Source organism: Leptodactylus fuscus, chromosome 3, assembly GCF_031893055.1.
Source record: "Leptodactylus fuscus isolate aLepFus1 chromosome 3, aLepFus1.hap2, whole genome shotgun sequence".
Taxonomy (NCBI): Eukaryota; Metazoa; Chordata; class Amphibia; order Anura; family Leptodactylidae; genus Leptodactylus; species Leptodactylus fuscus.
Window position 1 is genome coordinate 136,064,427 of NC_134267.1, and position 23,890 is coordinate 136,088,316.

Genomic DNA, 23,890 nt, shown 5'->3' on the forward strand with positions numbered 1-23,890 from the left:
CTTGCTCCCAGTCCACTTCACTCAACCAGGCACACCACCTCCCTTGTCAGGAGGAGTAAAAGCAGCAGCAGTTAGGTTCAGTACAGTATCTGAAAGATGATGAACCAGAAATCCGGCAGCGCCAATCGGAGACAAAATGGGCAACTGACATTCATTGGCTGCACTGGCATGTACATTTGTACCTAGAGTGCACCTAAACAAACAGATAACTCTTACCCATGGAATTCTGGGCCAATAAGTAAGAGTAGCAGAAGGAGCTGGCACAGATTGCGGCCTGGTCCATGACATTTCATATACCACACTGCTTGTGCCACAGTGTTGGTATTAAAAAAAAAAAAAAAATTGTCTCCCAAATAACAATAAGCCTGTAACTATTAAAAACAGGCTCATTTTTCTACAGAAGTATTGATTTTTGTAATATAATGGCTATGTGCCTGAAAAACACCTTGTCCCCCTTTTTGAAGCATCATTACAGTGTACGGTTAAGGTTGGAGTTTGTATTCACTGCTTAAAATGTAACTGTCTTTTTTTTTTACTAATGTGCCGGGGGTGTTTGACGACCATTTTTGTAACATACTTTATTAAGTTATCTAACTCCCTTATTATTATAAAACAGGCTGTAACATTTTCCCTAGCAACCCAGTAAATGAGCCATTACTAGGGAATATGCAAAGCTGAAGCATTTACCAAAGGAGAATGGTGGCCTGAAATGGCTGTATCTCCGATTTTGTACCACCTAGAAACATAGTTCTGGTATCTTAAGCAAGCTTCCAAGATTGAAGCACTTGATGTGAAAGAATATCTAAGTGATATCACTAGTTAAGAATCTCATCATTCGTTTAATCCCAGAACCATTTGTCTAGGTGGCATTAAATCAAAGATACAGCCATTTGAAGTGACACCCACCTTTGGTAACTACTTCAGCTCTATGTACGGCATTGAGTATATTTGTACAGACAGAGTTTCTCTGGCAATGCTTAAAATTTAATAGACTAATAAACTATATTTCAAAAATATTTACAACACATGCAATAACACACACACAAAAAAACCCCATCTATTTTCCCACAGACATACATGTCACTTTCACTTTGACATAACTTTGGATGTGTTTGCCTTAGAGAGCTTATAGTTGGATAGATAGGTTAACCTTAAGAGTGCTATAAGTTTCAAGCAAATTAAAGGTGTGGTTTATTCCGAACTTGTTCAACCCAAAACAAAGCTTGGTTCCAAACCACCCAATGTGAAATAATAGAGGCTAGATGTACTCCAAGGCTGAGCACATGCAATCATTCAGCAGAATACAGTGGAACCCAGTAAATGGCACAGAAGTGACTGCACCACCAGCAACTTCACTAAGTGCGAGTTACTTTGTAGAACCTAGATGATACTAGGGGGAAGAAGTTGCAGAAGCATATGGTAATGAAGATAATAACAACGACTATATGCTGGGTGTAGATGTGGCCTGCCTACATGAAAGATCATGAAAAGTAGGTTTAGGATGCTTGCTTAATTTGCCTGTCACTGTCCATTTTGCCTAATTAGCTGGTGATGCCTTTCTATATTATTGTGAAGAGACATAGTTCCTATATTCGTGCCAGCATGCCCACAGCTAATTTTCTGCTTGCAGATATTTTGCAATGGCATGAATTTGTTGTTTGGTAACGTACAAAGAAAATCCAGACAGGAGATTACTGCACACACCTGCTGTCAACACCAACATTGTGAAAGGAATGTGCAAATACCATCAGTGCCTCCATCACCACCCAAGTCCGCCTTTATTTAGCCCCAGGCAGGATATTTTTGGTTGTGCATTAGCTGAAATAATTACTATCCCCCACTGCTACTACTACCTTTTTCCCCTGTTATCAGCTTGTCACCCTGACCTGGTTGCCAGGTTCTATCTGCAACAGATTAATCATCAGCAATGTCACGGTCTTCCTCTGACACTTTTTTGTCACTTATCCTTGCCATTGAATTCTTGTAGATTTTCATAATTCCTACCTCAAGATTTACCCCTACTAACCTTACTAGCACAACGACCACTAGTACCACACCCCTGTTACTACTGGCTCCACCACCAATAGATGAGAGAGCCAAGTAATCAAAATTTATTTTCATTCTCATTCATATTCTCATGAAGCGCAACAGCCATGAACCTACTCTTGGTGTTGCTAAGACCAGACGTAGTGTTGCTGTTACCACCCTTACTCCTATTGTTAATACTTGCAGCGGTGGTTGATGTGACAGTAGACAATCTTTTTCCAGTCATTTTACTGCACTACCTACCTAATAGTGAATGGCAGTATTTCTGACACTGTGAGTATTTTACATACTTATTTTACAATAAAAAAAAAAAAAAAAACTATTGCAAAATGATGATGAAAGAAATAAGATTTGGAACTTGAAGGGTGACCTGGCCATTCAAAAATATTTAATGAGTAACAAACCATGTCAAAGAGTCAGACTAGATTTGGTGAGTGACTGCAGAAACCAGATTCCTTAAAATCAGACCTGGTTTATAAAGCTTAAGTCTCCCCTTAATAAAGCCAAAGTAGAAGAAATGCTGTTTTTTTTTGAAAATGTATAATTCTTGCAGTTAGCTGCTAAGTGGATTCTGTATTTAAGAGGTAAATCCTCAATTCTGAATGTATTCGTAACTCTTATTCGTACAAAGTGCCATGAGCTATGCCTGTTAACTGCCAGCCAATAGGTCTTCTGTCTCTTTATTACTGCAGTTAAAGAGGCTGTTCCATTATGGAAACTTAACTGTTGAATGGACTAGCAGTGCACTTGCGTCATTAACACAATACAATAATAGCAGCGGTTACATATAACAAACTTAGATCTGCTACGTTGCTACTTACAAACTTTGTATATTCATAAAATATCCTGGAATTTACAATTTATGCTATCTATGCTATATGGCTTTTTGTTGATACAGTATATTCAATTAATGTTAAAAATAACAAATACTAATAATGACAGTATAATTTTATTAGAAAACACATATTTTACAAAATAGGCACATAAGCAATCCTATTGCATTGATAAGCCAGAAAACAATACCCTATTTACAATTATATTTAAAAAAAGAAGAAGAAAAAAAAGGGAATTGGGTCAGATTTATTATCGAATCTAAAAAAAAAAAAAAGAAGCTGTCTATGTTGTCCATAGAAACCAATCACAGTGGAGCTTTAATTTTTGAAAGACAAATAAACAGCTTTGCTATGACTGGTTGCTATAGGCTTTTTGCTGTAGAAATTATAATAAATCTGCCCTATTGTTCTTTATTGCTTCTTATGAATGAAGCTTCCAAATTTTTGCATGAACCTGCCAAATTTATTTTCATTTGGTTGGACAGAGTTATAGACATTTGAGTTGTAATTCATGGCTTGTGGTTGTCTTGAATAATTGGGAATCACTCCCTTACTTTTATAGTCCTGACTTTGATAGACCTGAGCATTCATACTTGGTGTATTAGAAGAGGGTACATTGTTTTCTAACTTATAAAACTGTTCAAAACGACTATAGACCCTTCTGTCATTTGGACGAGAGACGCTGGAGTCCTCCTGAGGTTTTGGAAAGTCTTGCATTGGCTGTACTATACTTACATCCCTACGTGGCAGCTCTTTGTGATGGAGATCTCTGTGTGAGTGTCTTAAATGCATTTCTCTCTGCATCATATGGGGGAGGGTATTATGATGCACTTCTCTCTGAGACAATACTCTGTGAATGCCATCCTTTGGATTTCTTAAGGAGATTTCTCTCTGCATTGAGGGAGTTACAACTCTACCATATGGATTAGTTTGAACTTTTGCCTTTGTATCTTGGAATTGAATCTGTTCGGTGTTAAACCGAGGAGCAGATGCATCGCCTGTGTTTTCAAGAAATTTATTTTCAACACTACTCACAGTAGGTGACCGATTCGTTTTACCATCCTCTGAAACAAGGATGTTTGATCTACTAGACCCTAGGGTAACATTTTCTTTACTTTTATTTAGGCTTATTTGTGAGACAGAAAGCATCTTCTCCTTTCGAGGAGAGGAATCATTTTTGGAGTCAGATTTTTTTGGACTCAGTTCAGCATCATCCTCAGAGATCAATGTGTCAGAACTGCTGCACATTCTATAGAAAGCCGGTGCTTTGTTTTTAGATAGACTGTCTTTTTTATCTGGAGCTAGGTTGAGCAATGATTTTAGTTTCTTTGATCCTTTTTTAAGAAAGCTTGGGGAACCTTTATTCTCTTTCTTACCTGGGGAATCTTTGCTATCATCTTCATCCAATGTTTCTGTGGATAAGGATTGCTTAACAGGTTGCATAGTATCACCATCAACAGGATCACTTCCATTTGCAGCGTTTTTTCCTAGTTTGTCAGTGTTGTGAGAATCTGGAGGACGAACGGGGATTTCCTGCTTTTTAACTAGTGATGTATAAATATAGTTTGGCGGAATTATATTGTTGCTTTGACCTAGGTTTACCTTACGACTTTCAAAGAGTGGCAAGCTGCGCCTTTTTAGAATGTTGTCATTTGGTTTCCGAATACTTTCAGGCTGTTTGTTGGTGGACAGTGTTGTATAGAGGTAATTTGATGGCCCTGGATTAGTATTATAACCTAAACCATGGTTCATTTGTTGTGAGTTTCCTGGCACTTGTAGACTATGTCTCTTCAACATATCCTGATGGTGAGAAGACTGTGGTGTATCATGACTTGGTAAATGGTTGACTTCTTTTGGCTCTGAAACCCTTGCATGTAATGGTGAAGATGACTTTGGAGTTTGACTCCCTTGAGAATCAACAATAGTTGAATTGGAGTGGGAGGAGTTTGTTGTACAACTACTGGCTTCTCTTTGTTCTGGCAAAGTTGGCTTGTACAGAATCGATGTCCGTAGCCTCGACTGGCTATACAATGAGTTATCTGGTGCATTATCAGCTACTTCATTGCTATCTCCTCTGTTGAACTCCACTTGTGTTGATTCTGGAGCTACATCGGAGTGGTCATTTAAGTAAGATTCAATTCTCCAGTTTCTGAGAAAAGACTTGGTAGTGTGCTCCAAAGTTGGCATTCTTTGCTGCACGGAACGCACATGATTGTCCGTCCCATGAAAAGATCTGCGTACACTTGAATTTCTTTCGGAAAGATTGGGTGCTAATCTCTGGGACAAACGGTTGACAAAGCTTTGAGTTGTAGATCCATTATAGTTACTTGAATACCCTCCCCTGGATGATGCACCTATACTAGCAACATCTGGATGTCTATTCCAGTAAGTGGGTTGTTGAATGATTCTACTATTTGTAGCTCTATTCAGCATTAAATAGGGAGACGCATCAGTCTTTTCTCCTGCTGCATAGCTATGTCGCTTCCAGTTGTCATTCCGATCAAACTGCTGGAACTGATTGATTTTACTTTGAACATTATTATATCCCCGATAGGACAAATTTCTTGTATTGTATCTTTCTTCATCATTGTTGATAAATCGACTCCTTGCTTTTAAATAAGAAGAATCTAACATGCTCATTTGCTCTTTTCTTCCGAAGAGGCTTCTTTGACTTGAGGCAGAGAGTAAAGAGGATAATGAATTTTGATATGAATGACTTTCCCACGGAATTTTTTTGTGTTTTCCAGTCACAGATATTTCTGGTCCAAATGCTGCAGGGATAGATGAACGTGCATATAGTGTCCGAAATTCCTCATCAAAGCATTCTACTAGTTTCCCAGTGATAACTTGGATCATACTTAAGTGAACTTTTTCATATGACCACATGAAGCTTTAAAAAGAAAAAGAAAGACAAGATGATTAGTTGAATAATAATGTGTAACTCACATATTTGCAGGTGCTTATAACTGCTTAACCTTAGGATATATTTAATTCAAGGAATAGTTACATTCAAAATTTTAATTTTTTTCATATTTACTATATTATACTTATTTACTAAAGAATTATTATAGATAAATTGGGGCAGATAAACTAATAGTGTGTAACTTTTAGACAGTGCGAAGTTAGACTAGACAACCTTAAGCCATCAAAGATTTGTTTAATGTTGGCATGCTTTTAGACAGTATAACTTAAAATTGCAGGTTTTCTTGCAGCGTTTTTCACAAAAAGTGACTTTCTGTTTCAATTATACCTATTCGGAAACCGTCTGCATTTCTGTCAGTATAATTGACACACTGCAATTTACAGCATGTCCACTGTGGATAATTTTATTGAATGGGTTTGCAAAGTGACCACCCATGTTTGTCTTCTGCCTGTCAGCAGAGAAACCGTTTTTTTTTTTTTAACTGGACACAAAGTCCTGTATGTCCGACTTTGTGTCCAACTAAAAAAAAAAAAAAATGGTTTCCCCGCAGACTGGCAGAAGACAAACATGGGTGGTCACTTTGCAAACCCATTCAAGTGAGTAGGTTTGAAAACTGACCGCTGGTTTTCCGTCTCCTGTCCAGTTTGATGGGGCAGAAGACGGAAACTGGCCGGATTGGCTAAACTGGAGACCAGGCGCAGATGTGAACCCATTCTAAACTATACATATTTTCCCAAACATCCGCTTCATTCAGTGTGACAGGCACTGTACAAAAAGAATGAAGTAGAAAATAAACAAAGCTCCATAGAGGATATAATGTTACACTGTGAACAAAAGTTAAATAAATCCTCTTGTTATTGAAAATCTTAGGTTTGGAGTGCCCTCTTAGAAGTGTTGGCAACTATTCTTTGGATATTTTATTTAAATGTTGCACCCACTTTTGCTTTGAGTACTGAAAGAAATGTTTCTTCCTCAATTACCTATCTATATATCCAATCTTGTAAAATATATGTAATACTTGCATGTAATACAATAGATGATAAAATAAAATGATATCCTTAAACTGTCTTCAACAATGTACAGTAATATAGTAATATATGAATTCAGCGAACTATCAGCTTTCCCACTATGTGCTCTGGTACTGGAGATAATGGTGCCATTAATTTCTATATCTACTGATATCTCCCCACTGTCAGAAAGGCAGGCCTAACAACATATCATCATCACAGGACTGTAAAGAATGCCCCCTTTGACAGTTAGAATAAAGTCAAGGAGGGGTTCCTCACAGCCCAGCAATGATGCTAGGCTGTTAGGGCAACCCTTCTGACAGTGGGGGGGATATTGGTGCCGAAATTAACTGCACTGATATCTCCAGCACTAGGGCACATACCGATGCAATGAATTCATCACACTGCAGCTTTCTTGCGGTATATAATACTGCACATTGATAAGGACATGAAAGACCCTTTTTAACTTTGAGATCCCCACCAATTTCATGCAGGTGATTCCTTAATCTTATCATTGTCTACAGAACAGCAAATACATGACTATGGTGGTCAAGTCCATAGGGTCAACATGACCCAACTATGACCAGTGATTGCATACAATCTATACTATCAAACAAAGTATCAGGACAAAAGATCATTACTACAGTGGTGTACACACAAAGGTATTGGGGGACAGAAAACCATGGCTGAGGTAATGGTGTATAATTTGTTATAATTAAGTAAATAGCTTATTGTTTTATTACCACTTGTACAACTATTTATTTATTCCATTTCAAACAAGAACAAAATTAAGCCAATTCATCATTCTACAATTTTTTATATCAATATTGATTAAGTAAAACTGGATATCTTGCACAGTTCTGGAGTTCAGAGAAAAATTAACAATAATGCTTAATAATGCATAAACTGTGAACTAGTGCAAGAGTATTTGACCAGGAAGCCAAATCTTCATATACTTCAAAGCAAAATATAGGTATACTAATTTAGATATAGTAAAGTAGCAAAATGTCCTACAAGAGGATCTGTGTGGTAGGACTGAATTTGTGAGCAGTAATGGATGTTCTAAGAAGAAATCAAAAGGACACCAGGGGGCAGCAGAACAAATAGCAATATCCAAATATAGAGCAGTTTATACATTCATTTAATTGAATCATGATGTAAGAAATTTAGTATTTTGGTAAGCAAAATTTTAGTACAACACTTTAGTAAAACACTTAGTAAAACACTTTATTATTAATAATAATAATAATAATAATAATAATAATAATAATAATAATAATACATTATTTATTATTATTATTATTATTAATAATAATAATCATCATCATCATCATTATATATATCACAAACACTGACATCAGATATAAAAATACATGGAATGTATTTTACCTGTAAGTACCATATATAACTTTCTCACAGTCAACTAGCAGAAACTTCTGTTCCATTTTTCCACAGAACTTTGCACCAGACTTAGAAAAATATTCCTGTCCTTTAACCGTTCGTACTCTCATGTTCTGCGTAAAAAAAAAAAATAGTATAAAATGTAATACACTGTATAAATGAATCACAATTCTACACTATAAACCATATTTTGATTTGAAATGTCCCTGTTATGTATGTACTGTCCTAGAACGTGATGTGGGTGCGTCTCGAAGAGGTTCATTTACTCTACTCACTCAATCTTACATTCAACCTTTACTCAGGCTGTAAGCTGAGCATAAATAACATCTTAACACAATCCACACACTACAGATATGCGCTGCTACTGCCTACTGAATTCTAGGCCAAAAGGTTCTCAACACACAAGCACTGACTGCTCCCAGAAGTCTGAAGGCCAAACACACTTAATAAGACAATGAATCCATAGAGCATACAAGAACTAACATTTAAGTGAATGATTTAATACAAATTTGTTCAGTGCTTAGATAAAAATATAGATAAAAATATAGATAAAAAAAGCAAAATTAAAATGGCACACAAGCAAAACAGTTACATAATAAAAGAGCTGAAAAAACTAAAAAACCTCATTTTCAAGTTACAGTCCTTCCAGATTATGGGGAAAGGGCTGTGACAATATCCCCATAATCCTCTCAAACAAGTTACCAGATTTTGATTAGTTGAACTATAGTATTAGGCTTAAGTCTATAGCTGTGTGAGCTGACTGTTCCATGGCTATTATGACATGTGAATAATGAGGTAGGTCTTTATGTGACCTCTATCTACTACTGATTTGGGCCATTGGTACTAAGAATACTGATGACGAACAAATTAAGGTTGTCAGGAGTCCTATTTTATGGTATCCTCTGAAATGGATATACCTCCTAGATTCTTTTTATATCTAGGTACCTTATTTTACTATTTTTCTATTTAGAATTAAGTTATATTGTTTTCATTCTTCCTCTTATTTCAGTGACTTATTGTAAAATCCCTGTGGCCTAAAGGAATTAATTCATACCTGTTTTTGAATTCACCCCCTGTATGGGTTGAGGGTTGCTCAGCTCTGGGGATTTTGTCCATTTGGTCATCCTCTGAAAATTACAGTGTATAAGCCAGACCCAGGAGAACATTAAAATCGCCCTGACCGGTATATACATTTTTGGGGCTTTCATTACAGTCCCATTCTGCCTACCTTTGCAATGTAAAAAAAAATGACTAGACTTCATTGGTTATAGCTTTTCTCTAAGCAATTACTGTTTTCTTAACTTGAAGCTAGACTAAGGACTGAGTGCAAGAAAGAACAAAAAAAACGTCAGAGCTCTTAAACCTGAAAACAAAGTAGCTGGATTTGTCAGTAAATTACTTGCCTACACATTATTTTAACATAATTATATGACAGATACATATTTTACAAGAACTAATGCAAAAACGACTAAAATGTGATTCTCTAATGTTCATTGGTATTCAATAAGCACAAGTGTATCTATTACTACGATATAAAAAGAGCATAGTATACTCACAATCCCAATATATATTTTCTACTAGAATGTACCTTGCTTTGTAAATCAGCATATGCATGATGTCTATTATATATATTAAGAAAAACTTTACTCTTCTCTTCATAATCTACATAATTGGATGTTTATATATTTTACTTTAGATGTCAAAATAGGCAATTCTACTCTGCGCCTTTGATTATGTTCACACTATATATGGGTACTCCATTTAGACTATGTTTATTAAGCCCATTTACGTCTGTGTTTGGTATTCCATTCGGGAAGTCCGCTTGGGGACCCCAAAATGGAAACCTATACGCTTTAAAAAGTGGTTGGCGCTCGGTTTCTGCTTGCAGTACTCTCCGCATGATTTGTGTGGACACCGAGCGGAAACCACTGCCAAGCTGTAGCCAAGTTATCCTTTTGGATCATGTTTAGATATTATTATTATAGTTTTGTAAACATTGCAAACTGCATTTGAAGTCCAGCTTATTAAAAACGTTTCAATAGAATTGTATATACAAAACGTATACCTTGTATCCACTGTACAGACATAGTGGCATACTGCTTAGGCTAATGTTTGGCCATATTTTACCAATACTTTCTCTAATAGTAATGCTCTGTGAAAAAATCTTTCCAACTTGCTTTTATTGCTAGGAAAATAAAAGCACTCAGCTTGTTCTGTGGTGTGCCTAGATATAAGATCCATTAGCTTCATGCTATATGTGTGCGTGTGCATGGGGATGTCTGCTTTATTATCAAATAATATTATATCAGCTTATATTCATGCTGTTCATATACTGTTGTTGTAATTGTTTACTGTATATGTACAATGCTTATGAATTCACATAAAATGATGTTTCTTTGATAAAAGCCGGCTTTTATTCAACACATTCAGCTATGGGAAAATCAGAAATAATTTAATAGAATTTTGGTCCAAGAAGCATTGGTAGTCTTATAATCTCGAAAAATGACAATACTATAATACCATTAGGAATTGGCTTAATCCGTGAAAAGAAGAAGAGATAAGGACAAAGTAATTTACTTTCAACATCTTGTACACTATTTCAAGAAAGCACAGCAAATACTATATTGAAGTTTGCTAGCTTTTCTATTTTCCAATATGTTTGATCCTTCTGACTTAAAGGGGTATTCCCGTCTTATAAAGTGATGGCATGTGACTAACAGAAATAAGCTGCCTCAAAAGTGACTACAGGCTTTCATTACCTGCCAAGCTAGCAACCGACTTTAGGCAGTAACACCATGGCTTTTAACATTATTATGAAACCTGAATTGAGAAAAAGCTTTCAGAATAATCCTGGCTGTTTGGCGACGCTGGAAGCTTTGCAGCTGGACAACCACAGGTTGAAGAAAATTGGTTTATGGTATGTATCCCGCACAGCAATAAGTCCGTTTTCTGCCCTGGGATATTTACAAGCCCCTGCTCCAGGTGGATTGTGCCTGTCAATTATATATATATATATATATATATATATATATATATATATATATATATATATATATATCAGAAAAATATGTACAGTTTAAAATTAAATAAGACATTCAACCTTCCCTTACTGCTTTGTTTTAGTTGCTACCTGGAGCCCCAGCAATGGCATTTAATCAGTGACCTGTGACCTGGAGTGGTGGACACCCAAATTATTATTTCTAATTTATAAATAGGACAGAGGTGGCAAAAAAAAAAAAAAAAAAAGTCACTCACATTTCCCCGATGCTCCAGTTCCTCCCTGAGCAGTCACGTCCTACAACTCCAGTGATGTCTTCTGCCGGAAGTACCCGCTGCACGGGACCGCTGAGGCCAATCAATGGGCTTAACAGCCTCAGTGGAAGGGAACCGGGACGTCACAGCCAGCAAGAAATTCAAAGAAGGTAACGGAGCTGCAGTACCAGACTGCACTGGGAGGCCATCGTAGCACCCGGGACAGGCAAGTATGTTTTATTTTTTTTCACCTCCCTCAGACTATTTTCAAAATAATTTATTTGCCCGGACAACCTCTTTAAGTGTCATGTCATTACATTTTGCGGTGTTTTACAGTCAGAGTAAAGTGGATGGGATTCTAGTGAATCCTATGCACACTTTGCGGTAAAAACCGCTCTGCGGACACACAGCGATTTCCTACATGGCATGGTTTTGGAAATTGCTGCCTGTCAATTATACCTATGGAAACACCTGCGGTTTCCCCATAGGTATAATTGAAACAGAAACTCCGCAGAGGAAACCTGTGCTAACTTGCTGTCTAAAGCGCTGCGGGAAGAACTGCAATGTGTTGCCACTGCGGTTTTTCCCACAGGGCTTTTTTACTGCGGTATGCCACGTGAGGCCTTGGCTTTACAGTGTTTTTATTCTCATTCACATATTGCCAATAAAAAGTGCAGAAAAGATATGCAAGTATTTTCCTTATATATTTAATAGGGGAAGGATAAATGCAGAGAAAAACTCAGCAGAAAAAACTAAATGAAAATGTGTTTCACCACATAGGACCTTAGCATTAAGGATGAAAAATACAGGACATGGAGTCAGAACCTTGCCTCAGCCAGCAACAAAAATCTTCTGAATTGGGAAAGATAGCCCCTCCCTGCATATTTTATTTGCCATTTTACTCTTCATTTGAAGTAGCTCAAAGTATAATGTTTTCAGATCACCACCACTGACCCAGACATGTCCTGCGACCTGATCCATCATATTATTCTATACCATACTGCCACTCATGTTGCCACAGAAACCGCCACTACCACCCCTCATCCAGACATGTCCTGTGGCTTGGTTCATCATATTAATACATACTTTACTGCTTGCCACTCATTCTGCTACAGCTACCACCACTCCCTCCACTAAGCCAGTTGATGTATTGTGGCATGATGGATCATATTATTCAATGCTGTACTGCCATTTAGGTTGCTCCAGCTCCCACCACTGCCACCACTGATCCAGAGATGTACAGTGGCCAGATCCATCGTATTCCACCATAACGCAGAGTGTGCCATAAAAAAACCCAAAACTATTTTTATTTTACATCTGCTTCCATAAAGGGATAATTTTTGGTGGCTTTTTTTGAAAGGCTAATTCTTCATCACTTTCCAACTAGGAAAGAAAAACAAGACTGTAGCACTGAGAAAGTCATCAAAACTACTATGATATCTATAAAACCATTTGCAATATAATGCCATGTGTGAAAACAACCATGAGAAAATACCTTTCCCTAAAAAAGGGTAATACAGTATTTAGAGCTGTCACCCTTCATTCACATCTGTGTATAGTAATCCGTTCAGGGAGTCCACATGGGGACCCCCCAAACGGAATACCAAATGCATTTGCAAGCGCTGTGTAGTAAAAGCACAGGACTCCATTATAGTCTAGGGGTCTATAGTCTTGCCACGCGCTTCCCACATGCATCATGCGGATAGGAAAGTATATTGTGAACCACTTTCCTTTCCGCATGTTTTGTGTGGAGATATGGTAGCAAGCACAGGACCCCATTATAGTCTATGGGGATCCGTGTGCTTTTACTGCACACTGCTTGCAACTGCGTTTGGTATTCCGTTCGGTGGGAGTTCCCATGTAGACTTCCCCAAACGGAATATCAACGGAGATGTGAACCAACCCTTACAATGTGTAAAAATGAATGGCAGAGCAGTGTATAGTTACACTTGGAGTTTGTATCCACTGCTTACCATCCATTTTTCCATAGACAAATATATCACATTCAGTTTGACATAACTTCAGCTGTGTTTGCTTTAGAGAGCTAGAAATTGGATAGCTAGGTTCCCTGGTAGTCCTGAGAGTGGTCTGTGTTCTATTCTATGTCTTAAGCCAGTTTAAGCTGTGGGTCATACCGAACTTGTACAACCCAAAATAAATCTTGGACCCAAATCAATGGAACCAGAAACACATCTCTAGCTGAGTCTAATGAAACAGAGCCAAATTCACTTGACTTTTCTATAGCAGCGGCAAGCATTATAATAACTCAAGCTGCAGCTGTATCCTTGAAAAGTCATTCATTTTTTATAAATAACCCATAGATAAAAATATCTGTTGTTGGGCTTGCAAAATCCATAAACTTTGTTCACAGAAATTAGGAAGTATTATTCATTACTATGTCTAGAAAAATATTAACCCCTTCCCGCCGATGGCATTTTTTGATTTTCGTTTTTCGTTTTTGACTCCCCTCCTTCTAAACCCCATAACTTTTTTATTTCTCCGCTCCCAGAGCCATATGAGGTCTTAATTTTTGCGGGACAAATTTTTCTTCATGATGCTACCATTAATTATTCTATATAATGTACTGGGAAGCAGGAAAAAAATTCAGAATGGGGTGGATTTGAAGAAAAAATGCATTTCTGCGACTTTCTTACGGGCTTTGGTTTTACGGCGTTCACTGTGCAGCCAAAATGACATGTCCCCTATATTCTGTGTTTCGGTACGGTTCCAGGGATACCAAATTTATATGGTTTTATTTACATTTTGACCCCTAAAAAAAATTCCAAAACGGTGTTAAAAAATTTTTTTTCTAAAAGTCGCCATATTCCGACGGCCGTAAGTTTTTTATACATAGGTGTACGGGGATGCATAGGGCGTCTTTTTTTGCGGGGCCGGGTGTACTTTTTAGTTCTACCATTTTCGGGAAATGTTATTGCTTTGATCACTTTTTATTCAAATTTTTATCAGAATCAAAACAGTGAAAAAACGGCGGTTTGGCACTTTTGACTATTTTTCCTGCTACGGTGTTTACCGCATACACCAGCCTGCAAAAGAGAGAATTTGCAGACCGGATGGGAGCCTTTAACAAGGCTCCCAGCTGTCATGGCAACATGACGTCGGCCCTGGAGCATGCTCCAGGAGCCGGCGATCCCTGCCAAAATGGCGGTGCCCATGCGCCACCGGGAAAATGGCGCCTCCGGCGCATTTGACAGCAGCGCCGGAGGGGTTAATGCCTCCTATCGGTCCGGGGACCGATCGGAGGCATTAGAGCCGGTTGTCTACTGCTTAAAGCAGTAGACACCCGGCGGCTATGGCGGCCGCCTGGCTACCGGGCGGTCGCCATAGTTACAGACCCGACACGCGCCGTACTAATACGGCGCATGTCGGGAAGGGGTTAAAGTAATAAAAATATGAAAATTTGGAAACAGTTTTTTCACATAACATTGTGGACAAAGAACCCCCCTCAGTAGCAGGAAGCAGAATATAATATTTGAGAATGTTGCATTTTCTGAAATTATGGTAAATAGGTCAGGTTGGTAAAACCTAAAAAAATAAAATGGCGTTTTTATTATTAGTCTCATTATTGTCAAGCAATATAGTGTTTTGCTTGTTTTTGTGTTTTTTTAAGTTGGTGATTTTGCAACACACAGCTTTGTGCATGTTGAGCCAATAGGAAAGCCATCCTCTGCTACAACTAACTCACAGCTCAATCTCACACTGACCTCTGTATCAGGCTACACAATTGAGCATAACACGTACACAGTCTACACACCCAGGAACACCAGTGTTATCATCACCCATTGAATATAGGTAATAAGTCTCAACAATACATTTCACTACCAGTGTGTTACAGTGTTTACTTCTCTTTTTTTTTTTCTTTTATCTCCACCTTTTAAAAGCTATAACATTTTCCTATAGGCACAGTCATATAAGGCCTTGTTTTTTTAAGATACAAGTTGTAATTATAAATGACACCATTTTAGAGTATGTATGTATTCCCTATCCTCGATTAACGGTTTTTGTAGTACTTTGAAAAAAACCACAGTAATTCAATCTTTTTTGGGAGGATTTGTTTTTCTGCCAGTACTATATAGAGTAAATGACATGACACTTTATGGGTGAGAAGATGCCACTTTTTTTTTACCCTTTTGAGGAAACATGGTAGTTTGTGCATTAAAGGGGCTCTATCATTGGGAAAAGTCATTTTTAACTAATCACATCTTTGCATAGCCTTTAGAAGGCTATTCCACACCTACCTTTAGTATGTAAATTGCCTCAGTGGTTTTTGAATAAGTCTGTTTTTATTCATATGCTAATTAGACTGGTACACAATTTTTTGCTTATGTTATGTGTTTTTTAATCCCTTAAAGAGGACCTTTCATCAGATTGGGCACAGGCAGTTCTATATACTGCTGGAAAGCTGACAGTGCGCTGAATTCAGCGCACTGTCGGCTTTCCCGATCTGTGCCCCGGGTAAAGCGCTATCGGTCCCGGTACCGTAGCGCTTTACGGTCAGAAGGGCGTTTCTGACAGTTAGCCAGGGACGCCCTTCTGCCCAGCAGCGCCTAATGCGCTGTACTGTGGAGCGGAGAGGAACTCCCCCCTCCCCTCCTGATAATACTCACCTATGGACGAGCACTGTGAGCAGAGGGAGGGAGGGAGAGGGGCGTTCGTCCCCGGTCTCAGAGCACAGCGCGATAGGCGCTGCTGGGCAGAAGGGCGTTCCTGGCTAACTGTCAGAAATGCCCTTCTGACTGTAAAGCGCTACGGTACAGGGACCGATAGCGCTTTACCCGGGGCACGGATTGGGAAAGCCAACAGTGCGCTGAATTCAGTGCACTGTCATCTTTCCAGCAGTATATAGAACTGCCTGTGCCCAATCTGATGAAAGGTCCTCTGTAATGCTCAGCACCGCACTATTACGTTAGGCTGAGTGTATAGTTAATAGTATGGCGCTGTAATGCCGAGAGCTGGGAACAGCTGCTGGAGTGAGAAGATTGAGATGGATTAGGAGGGATTGCCATGGTAGCCAGCCTACTTATGCATAGTTCCAATAGGGTATCACAGCAGAGTGGATAAAACTTAACCTGAAGGCCGGGGCCCCGCGGGCTGGAAACACCGTGATTTGCCCGTGGCGGAAACGCTGTGGGAAAAATCATGGCGTTTTACAGTACTTGGATGGGATTCATGCAAATTCCCATGCCCACTTTGCGGAAAAAATCGCAGCATGTTGTTGCAGTTTTGAAAATTGCAGCACGACAATTATAGCTACGGAAACGCCGGTGCCTTCCCATAGATATAATTGTAACAGAAAGTCTGCACAGGAAAACTCCATGAACTTTCTGTTCAAAGCGTTGCAGGAAGAACTGCGATGCATTCACACCGCGGTTGTTCCCGCAGAGTTTTAGCGTGGAGTTTCCGGCCTGTGGGGCCTTAGCTTTAATTATATCAACAATAAAAGTGAGTAACCATATAAACAATAAAATAAACAAACATAATATCCAAGAATATCCAAAATATTGAATGGCAAGAAAACATAGTCACTTGTATATCATGCCATCACCTCAATAAATTCACCAAATCAAGTCCGCCATAGCGTTATGACAGGGTGTAAAAAAAAAAAAAAAGGAATTCAACACAAAAAATATGCATCCCAAATTCAAATGATACAGGAATCAAGCGGAAGACCAAGCTGAGAGATAATAAATGGTGTCAACACGCCAGGATAGGAGCAATGGGACCAGCAATCCTGTAAAGAGTCACCATGTCAGGATAGAAGCAATGGGACCAGCAATCCTGTAAAGAGTCACCATGTCAGGATAGAAGCAATGGGACCAGCAATCCTGTAAAGAGTCATCACGTCAGGATAGGAGCAATGGGACCAGCAATCCTGTAAAGAGTCATCACGTCTAGATAGAAGCAATGGGACCAGCAATCCCATGCCAGACGGAGCTGCTGTCTTCCACTAGCCCTATATTAAATGTCTAAGTGGTCCCACACCCCAAATACCCCTGCCCTTACAAGGACAGTCCACAACGGACCCTCATAGAAGTATTCGCCTCAATTCTCTCTAATGCGTATATAGCCGCATCATATAATACGGTAATAGTATGGCGCAGAGCGGGAAGGGATTAATATAGATATCAGAAGCAGTTCTCCTCAAGATTACTTGGATACTCTTCCTTTAAGACTACAAAGTCCAAACCTTAATGTCACATGGAGAACTGAGCACTTTGCTTTACTGTCCTCTCAGTCTATTATTCATTCCATGGCCAGTTAAGGGCTTTATTCTTCTTACAAAATTAACCATAAAGATACCAAATATAAAAAGTTAGGTTACTCTTTCTACTCTCAATAGTAAAATAGTAAAATACAATTTTACATTTACGTAAAATGTAGGGTACACCAATATGAGGATAAAAAATATGTAATATAGAATTAAAATGATATACTGTCTTAATATATAAATCAGAACTCACAAAACATTGCTTTACATTTCAAATGCAACAAAACACCCCAGGAGGCTCTGACAGGTTACACAATATCCAGACACCAATTACTGTCACCATGTGTGCTGAGTCTTGTTGATGGCTGAAAAATAGCTTATTTATGTCTCATGCACCGGTTGAAATAATTATTTGCTGTTAGAAGTTATGCAGAATTTTTGTGAAAAACAAGACAGGTTAGTTAATTTTACTGTAAATCATGAATTACTGACCTTAGTCCAAGTAACAAATGGAATAAATCAGTAATCTGACATTTTTCATAATGAGTTATCTTGTGCATAATCATAGATAGTGAAGTTTGGTTATATTTAACATAGTGACAAATATAAAGACTTTGTAGATCGGCCACTACTGGGTCTTATGCTGCAGGATCTCCCATACTGTGTATTCACAGATGGGGATCTACTCCTAACCCCCTGGAAACCCTGCAAAAATGTTTAACTTTTAATTATCTACAAATTTAAATAGTCATGTTCATGGGGATATCCCTTTAAGTAACAGATCAAAAGATCACAAGTTCAAGTCCCTTAAGGAGACTAAAAGATACTGTGAAAAAACTTAAATAAAGTTTTAGAAAAAAATCATAATAAAACATTAGTCTCCCATCCAAGCACACACATCATTTAATGTTTCGTGTTTTATTAGGGGGCATTGATACAGAAGTTTATCTAGATGTCTACAATTGTATGCCTATACAGATGCATAAAGTGTGACAGTAGCAGTATTTTCTTTATGCATTTGGGCATGGTCCTTGCTTAGGGCTAGTTCACACGTGAACTGCCCGCGCGGGTTTTGACACAGAGAGAGACGCGGCGAGCCGCGTCTCTCTCTTGTCAAAACCCGCCCGCCGCGACCATCGCTGTCGCGGCTTAACCCTCTGCTGTCAGCTCAAATTAATGAGCCGACATAGGAGGGAGCTGCGGGGGGCGGAAGCCGCGCGACTGAGACAGCGCGGCTTCTGCCTGAAGAAAGGACATGTCCTTTCTTTTCTCCGCTAGCAGCAGCTCGCCGCTAGCGGAGAACAGAAGCCCGGCGGTCTCCATAGACCACCATTATAAGGGGAGGTTTTGGACGCGAAATCCGCTGTCAAAAACCTCCCCTTATACTCACGTGTGAACTAGCCCTTAGCATTGTACTATACATGGCATGGTATCCCTTCTTAGATGAAATGTCAGGAATGCTCTTCCATCTATATGCATAAAATAGAGATGTCCTGATGGTCAATCAAGTTAAACTTATTAGAAAATTACAATTATTGAAATAGTGCAGGATAATAGACACACAAAAGTGTATAAAACATGTATTGTAACCTGTGTTTATCTCTCAAAAATATTTAAAATAATACAAACTAATATATATATATATATATATATATATATATATATATATATATATATATATTTTATTTTTTTTCAAAACAGGAAGCCTGTCTGCATTGCATGTTCACTTCTCACTGAATGGGATCAAAGAAGAACCTGCTTTTTTCTGTTAAGTTAAAAGGGACCTTTCACCACCTCCACCAATACAAGTTTTTAGCACATGCTCCACTGATTCCAGCACAGTTGGAATTTTTTTTTAGCCTTCACCTTTCACAAGCAAATAAACACATTTAGTTTTGGTGCCTGATGTGCTATTTAAGCTTTGTAATGTCCAAAGGGCAATGTCAGGTAGGGGGGCATGATTCAGAGACCCAATAAGTGGTAGCCATTGTCAGAGCTCAGAATCACAGAATCACACTCCTTGCCTCTAAATAGAATATCGGGCACCAAATATAATAGCATTGATTGCTCAGGATTGGTGAGAGCTAGAGAAAAATATCCAACTGTGCCAGAATCAGTGAAGTGGCATCTATTAATTGATGCTAAGAAACTGATTGAGGTAGTGAAATGTCCTCTTTAATTACAAAGTGCAGAAGACAAAAGAAAAGGTCTACTAATACTAATAGACTTAAAAAATACCTATAAATAAATCATGACTAGAGATGAGCGAACAGTGTTCTATCGAACACATGTTCGATCGGATATCAGGGTGTTCGCCATGTTCGAATCAAATCGAACACCGCGTGGTAAAGTGCGCCAAAATTCGATTCCCCTCCCACCTTCCCTGGCGCCTTTTTTGCACCAATAACAGCGCAGGGGAGGTGGGACAGGAACTACGACACCGGGGGCATTGAAAAAAATTGGAAAAAGTCATTGGCTGCCGAAATCAGGTGACCTCCATTTTAGACGAATAGTGGATTTCAAATCCGGGTCATATGAGAATGTGAACTTTGTGACTATGAGACAGGGATAGCTGTACAGGCAGGGATAGCTAGGGATAACCTTTATTTAGGGGGGAATGTTATTAAAAATAACTTTTTGGGGCTCTATCGGGTGTGTAATTGTGATTTTTGTGAGATAAACTTTTTCCCATAGGAATGCATTGGCCAGCGCTGATTGGCCAGAGTACGGAACTCGACCAATCAGCGCTGGCTCTGCTGGAGGAGGCGGAGTCTAAGATCGCTCCACACCAGTCTCCATTCAGGTCCGACCTTAGACTCCGCCTCCTCCAGCAGAGCCAGCGCTGATTGGCCGAATTCCGTACTCTGGCCAATCAGCACTGGCTAATGCATTGTATTGGCGTGATGAAGCAGTGCTGAATGTGTGTGCTTAGCACACACATTCAGCTCTACTTCATCGGGCTAATAGAATGCATTGGCCAATCAGCGCTGGCCAATGCATTCTATTAGCTTGATGAAGCAGAGTGTGCACAAGGGTTCAAGCGCACCCTCGGCTCTGATGTAGCAGAGCCGAGGCTGCACAAGGGTTCAAGCGCACCCTCGGCTCTGATGTAGCAGAGCCGAGGGTGCACTTGAACCCTTGTGCACCCTCGGCTCTGCTACATCAGAGCCGAGGGTGCGCTTGAACCCTTGTGCAGCCTTGGCTCTGCTACATCAGAGCCGAGGGTGCGCTTGAACCCTTGTGCACCCTCGGCTCTGCTACATCAGAGCCGAGGGTGCGCTTGAACCCTTGTGCACACTCTGCTTCATCAAGCTAATAGAATGCATTGGCCAGCGCTGATTGGCCAATGCATTCTATTAGCCCGATGAAGTAGAGCTGAATGTGTGTGCTAAGCACACACATTCAGCACTGCTTCATCACGCCAATACAATGCATTAGCCAGTGCTGATTGGCCAGAGTACGGAATTCGGCCAATCAGCGCTGGCTCTGCTGGAGGAGGCGGAGTCTAAGGTCGGACCTGAATGGAGACTGGTGTGGAGCGATCTTAGACTCCGCCTCCTCCAGCAGAGTCAGCGCTGATTGGTCGAGTTCCGTACTCTGGCCAATCAGCGCTGGCCAATGCATTCTATTAGCCCGATGAAGTAGAGCTGAATGTGTGTGCTAAGCACACACATTCAGCACTGCTTCATCACGCCAATACAATGCATTAGCCAGTGCTGATTGGCCAGAGTACGGAATTCGGCCAATCAGCGCTGGCTCTGCTGGAGGAGGCGGAGTCTAAGGTCGGACCTGAATGGAGACTGGTGTGGAGCGATCTTAGACTCCGCCTCCTCCAGCAGAGCCAGCGCTGATTGGTCGAGTTCCGTACTCTGGCCAATCAGCGCTGGCCAATGCATTCTATTAGCCCGATGAAGTAGAGCTGAATGTGTGTGCTTAGCACACACATTCAGCTCTACTTCATCGGGCTAATAGAATGCATTGGCCAATCAGTGCTGGCCAATGCATTCTATTAGCGTGAACTGAGTTTGCACAGGGGTTCTAGTGCACCCTCGGCTCTGCTACATCAGATTGCTACATCTGATGTAGCAGTGCCGAGTGTGCATCAGATGTGTAGTTGAGCAAAACTGACTCAGCACTGCTAAGTCTCTGCATTCGCATAGGAATGCATTGGCCAGCCTTCGGCCAATCAGCGCTGGCTCTGCCGGAGAAGGCGGAGTCTAAGGTCGGACCTGAATGGAGACTGGTGTGGAGCGATCTTAGACTCCGCCTCCTCCAGCAGAGCCAGCGCTGATTGGTCGAGTTCCGTACTCTGGCCAATCAGCACTGGCCAATGCATTTCTATGGGGAAAAGTTAGCTTGCGAAAATCGCAAACTGACAGGGATTTCCATGAAATAAAGTGACTTTTATGCCCCCAGACATGCTTCCCCTGCTGTCCCAGTGTCATTCCAGGGTGTTGGCATCATTTCCTGGGGTGTCATAGTGGACTTGGTGACCCTCCAGACACGAATTTGGGTTTCCCCCTTAACGAGTTTATGTTCCCCATAGACTATAATGGGGTTCGAAGCCCATTCGAACACTCGAACAGTGAGCGGCTGTTCGAATCGAATTTCGAACCTCGAACATTTTAGTGTTCGCTCATCTCTAATCATGACAATAAAACAAACTAATACAGAGAACCAGAAAGTAATAACCTAGTAGATATATGTTTGTCCCTCTCAACCCTTCTCCTCGTAATTGGTCATTTTGCTAATTAAAACACAGTCACTTTCACATGGCAGTAATGTGGTCAGTATTTAACAACAGCATGTCAGCCAGAACTGGGAGTTATTCCGAAACACAGAAGCTCTGCAAAATCTTTCATTTTTCTGTGTGTATGTTCAATTATTATTTTAGCTTATGATTAGAGATGAGCGAACACTAAAATGTTCGAGGTTCGAAATTCGATTCGAACAGCCGCTCAATGTTCGTGTGTTCGAACGGGTTTCGAACCCCATTATAGTCTATGGGGAACAGATACTCGTTAAGGGGGAAACCCAAATCCGTGTCTGGAGGGTCACCAAGTCCACTATGACACCCCAGGAAATGATGCCAACACCTCTGGAATGACACTGGGACAGCAGGGGAAGCATGTCTGGGGGCATCTAACACACCAAAGACCCTCTAATACCCCAACATCACAGCCTAACAACTACACACTTTACACACTCAATACCACCTCTCTGACAGTAGGAAAACACCTTGAAACATGTGTATTTGGCACTTGAGGCAGTGAGGAGAGCTTGTCACCAGCAGTGAATTTGGCCCTTGTAGTAAGTTGAGGTTGGCACCAACATTTGTTTTGAAAATCAGGGTGGATTGAGCCTCTAACCAGCAGAGTTTGGGCAAATTCATGGTGGAGGGAGCCTCTAAAAACCCGAGTTTGGACCAATTCATGGTGGAGGGAGCCTCTAAAAACCCCAGTTTGGACCAATTCATGGTGGAGGGAGCCTCTAAAAACCCCAGTTTGGACCAATTCATGATGGAGGGAGCCTCTAAACAGCCCAGTTTGGGCAAATTCATGGTGGAGGGAGCCTCTAAAAACCAGCAGTTTGGACCAATTCATGGTGGAGGGAGCCTCTAAAAACCCCAGTTTGGACCAATTCATGGTGGAGGGAGCCTCTAAACAGCCCAGTTTGGGCAAATTCATGGTGGAGGGAGCCTCTAAACAGCCCAGTTTGGGCAAATTCATGGTGGAGGGAGCCTCTAAAAACCCCAGTTTGGACCAATTCATGGTGGAGGGAGCCTCTAAAAACCCCAGTTTGGACCAATTCATGGTGGAGGGAGCCTCTAAAAACCCCAGTTTGGACCAATTCATGATGGAGGGAGCCTCTAAACAGCCCAGTTTGGGCAAATTCATGGTGGAGGGAGCCTCTAAAAACCCCAGTTTGGACCAATTCATGGTGGAGGGAGCCTCTAAAAACCCCAGTTTGGACCAATTCATGGTGGAGGGAGCCTCTAAACAGCCCAGTTTGGACCAATTCATGGTGGAGGGAGCCTCTAAAAACCCCAGTTTGGACCAATTCATGGTGGAGGGAGCCTCTAAACAGCCCAGTTTGGGCAAATTCATGGTGGAGGGAGCCTCTAAACAGCCCAGTTTGGGCAAATTCATGGTGGAGGGAGCCTCTAAAAACCCCAGTTTGGACCAATTCATGGTGGAGGGAG

At 40.3% G+C, this 23,890-nt stretch overlaps 1 protein-coding gene across 1 annotated transcript in view; it reads right to left on the reverse strand.

Annotated features, from left to right (window-relative positions):
- Positions 1-3,255: 3,255 nt before the first annotated feature.
- FAM83B (family with sequence similarity 83 member B) overlaps positions 3,256-23,890 on the reverse strand; it is a 106,235-nt gene continuing 85,600 nt past the window's right edge. The window contains exons 4-5 of the mRNA XM_075266671.1: positions 8,199-8,323; positions 3,256-5,769 (exon numbers count right to left, since the gene is read on the reverse strand). Coding sequence (XP_075122772.1) covers positions 3,291-5,769; positions 8,199-8,323 — 2,604 coding nt within the window. The 3' untranslated portion in view covers positions 3,256-3,290. The remainder of the gene's footprint in view (positions 5,770-8,198; positions 8,324-23,890) is intronic.